Raw genomic sequence first — 3238 nt, 5'->3', positions numbered from 1 at the left:
GTTGGAATACCGATGCATGCGTGCTATTAAACGTATTAATATGAGAAAGTTCACAACTGTAACGTACCTTAATTATTATAATTTTTTAAATCCTTATTAGATTATTATGTAGCATCATAAAGCATGTAAAGCGGTTGTCAACATAGACTCAAAGCGGCAGTTCCACCACCACCAAAATTTCGATCATCTTGTAAACGGGCATTCTGTAATGTTGTTGCTCGTTCTCTCTAGATATCTCTACTAAATGTAATGTAGCTAAGAAGAATACCTATTTAATTCGCTTAATTATTTGAAAGGTTAATCTGCAATTACATGCTACAAGTGAGAATATCAACATAGCCTTTGCCAGAAGTGAATTTGGGACTGGTCCTGACAAGGTCACAGGTACGGTTCTCAAATAAGGTAACGGACCCTACAAAAATGAATTCCGATTTCTTATACAAATAAGTAAATATTATTTATTAATATAATTAATTCCAATGTATCAATTATTCTTTATTTGTAAAGACCACTACAAGTTCGGTTTAGCACAATTAATAAAGTAGATTTTTCTCAATGATTTGCATTGCTGTATCTTCGGTTAGCTGAATTTTTTAATCCCTTGAACCTAAAAAATAGGCTGTCGTTATTAAATCTTCCTAGCACATGTTTTGCCATACATATACTATATGTACTCGCATTTGATGTCTAACCGCAAAGTCGTCAAATGTTCCTTTTTATTACACACAGCCCCAAACAAGGGTCAAGGCTCCATAATAGTATTCGTAGAGATCCATTATGTGTCCTTATTTTCTTCGTCCTTATTCTGTTGAATGATACGTGCTATTTCTTCATTGGAAAGTCTGTCCTTACTAGTTGTGATTGTCAGGCCTCCCTGACCATTTGTGCTCTCAAAGCCGACTGTTTCTTTGGTTGGTACAAGCCTCTTACCCTGTGACAATGTGAGAATTCCGTTAGCATCGACGTCGTAGAGAATTTCAAAAGCACACGAGCTACTATTGGGTGTGGGCGAAAAATTGAATTCGAACGTGCCAAGAAGGTTATTTTCTTTGGCTATGGATCGTTCGCCTTCGTAGATCTCAATTGGGATGACCTTCTTGCCTTTGCGTGAGCTGCCAATCGTGTCCTGTTGCCACGCCGGTATTGTTGTGTTACGCGTGATGAGCGTTTCCATACTCCCGTCTGTAGCCTCTATACCAAGCGAATGAGGTGTCACGTCAAAAAACGCTAAACCCTGAAGTGTTTCTGCGGCGTCACCGGTCATTACTGCGGCCTGAGCAGCTGCCCCTCGGGCCACAGCCTCACCCATTTGGCTGAACTGGCTGAGCTCTTTTCCATAAAATAAATCTTTCAGATATTGCTGTACTCGCAGAATACGAGAGGAACCGCCTACCAAGATGATGTCCTCGATAGCCATTTTAGAAAGATTTGCATCACGCAAAGCGTTCTCGACGTGCGTAATGGTCAGCTCAAATAGTTCGCTACATGACTCATTGAAACGAGCTTGGGTAATACTGGTGAAAAAATCAATGCCACCAAATAAAGAGTCGATCTGAATTAAGGTTTCGCTCGTCGATGAGAGCTCCTCCGGATGAGCGATGTCGCTAGAGGTTTCGTCCGATGGTGATAGCATTATCTTAGCAAGTTCCCAAGCCGTTCGCAAACGCCGAAGGGCTCGCATGTCTGACGATGGGTCTATTTTGTGCCTACGATGAAATTCAGCTACGAATTGGTCTACCATTCGATTGTCAATATCCTCCCCACCGAGGTGAGTGTTTCCCGAGGTCGCTAAAACTTTGAGATCTTTGCCTTTAATACTTAATACAGATGCATCGAACGTACCAGCACCGAAATCATAAACAAGTATATGACGCCCCACTGTAGACGGTGGACTGAGCGCATAGGTGATAGCAGCTGCAGTGGGTTCATTTATAATTCGTAACACACTGAGGCCAGCAATTATTGCAGCATCCTTGGTAGCCTGTCTCTGAGCGTCGTTAAAGTTTGCAGGCACAGAAATGACTGCATTGAAAATCCTACATCCCAGATATGCCTCTGCTGTTACCTTCAATTTAGCAAGGATCATCGAAGAGACTTCTTCTGGGAAAAAAGTTCTCACCTTACCCTTATATATAACCTGGATTTTTAGTCGTCTATCTTCAAGAACAACGGTCAAGGGCCAATGCTTTCTGTAGTTTTGCACTACCTCATCTTCAAAACGTCGGCCTATTAGTCTCTTCACATTAAAAATCGTATTATCTGGGTTATCGACCGCTTGCTCCAAGGCTGCTTCACCGATAAGGCGTTCCTTCTCGGTGAACGCGACGCACGATGGTGTCATAAGGTTTCCGCGATCGTTAGGGATGATTTCAGCTTTCCCATGGCGAAATACCGCGACACAAGAGTACGCCGTACCGAAATCGATTCCTATTGATGGAGCTCGCGATGGCTTGACTGTTTCGTGCATAACGGTTTCTTGAAGGCACTAACCGTTCTAGTTCAGAGAATTTCGCAATAATTATGCTCAGGTGATCAGGACAGGTACGACGTGACACATCTTTGCTTTACTAACGCGGTTTAAATTGCTTATATCGCCATTCATATACATGGCATACTGAACGGACAACGCTCGGAATGTTCTATCATATGGATGTCCTGCTCCCTTGACAGTTGTTTGTGCGTGATTTGTGTTTGTCTCACAACATTCCACCAGAGAGAGCCTACATGCGAGAGTAGTTACGTGGTTTGCTTCGTAGACGTTCTGAGTCGACTGAATGCTGAGCTACAACGACCTCACATCGATACAAATAAGTGAATGTTTATTTAAAAAAATACTACGATAGCATTTGTCGTTGAAATTCGTAAATGTAAGATTAGGAAACCAAAATTTAGCGGTGTCTAAGTGAAAAAAATTGGTCCTCATTGTTAAGTTTGGCGCCTTTTGGGTGCGCTTATTAATTAATTAGTAGGCCAATAGTGCGATATATGGTACAAATGTGATATCATGTATCTGGATCGCTTTGTACAAATCCATTGATCTAGCAAATCGAGCAGGAAAAGTTACATTTAACGAAATTGAAATGGTTACACCCGGTCCCGTTTTGAAGCAACAATTTGGTATTGGGCGGTGTGTTGGACACGTGAATGTACCCAATCAGTCTTAATTATAAATTACATATAGTGGGTTTTCTATTAGTCTATTAGAGTAATTAATAATTAAACTACAGACCTAAATTGG

The 3238-nt window shown here is 41.3% G+C and overlaps 1 protein-coding gene across 1 annotated transcript; it reads right to left on the bottom strand.

Annotated features, from left to right (window-relative positions):
* Window positions 1-431: 431 nt before the first annotated feature.
* LOC111270125 (heat shock 70 kDa protein cognate 4) lies at window positions 432-2642 on the bottom strand. The gene has a single exon (XM_022850175.2). The coding sequence runs from the start codon at window positions 2465-2467 to the stop codon at window positions 776-778; it is 1692 nt and encodes a 563-aa protein (XP_022705910.1). The 5' UTR covers window positions 2468-2642; the 3' UTR covers window positions 432-775.
* Window positions 2643-3238: the final 596 nt, after the last annotated feature.

The sequence above is a fragment of the Varroa jacobsoni genome, unplaced genomic scaffold (genome assembly GCF_002532875.2).
Source record: "Varroa jacobsoni isolate VJ856 unplaced genomic scaffold, vjacob_1.0 scaffold_1446, whole genome shotgun sequence".
In the NCBI taxonomy this organism is placed as follows: Eukaryota; Metazoa; Arthropoda; class Arachnida; order Mesostigmata; family Varroidae; genus Varroa; species Varroa jacobsoni.
This window is presented reverse-complemented; position numbering and strand designations above follow the sequence as displayed.

Excerpts from the sequence above, each read along its gene's own strand:
- LOC111270125 (XM_022850175.2), bottom strand. The coding sequence starts at position 2,467 with ATGCACGAAACAGTCAAGCCATCGCGAGCTCCATCAATAGGAATCGAT.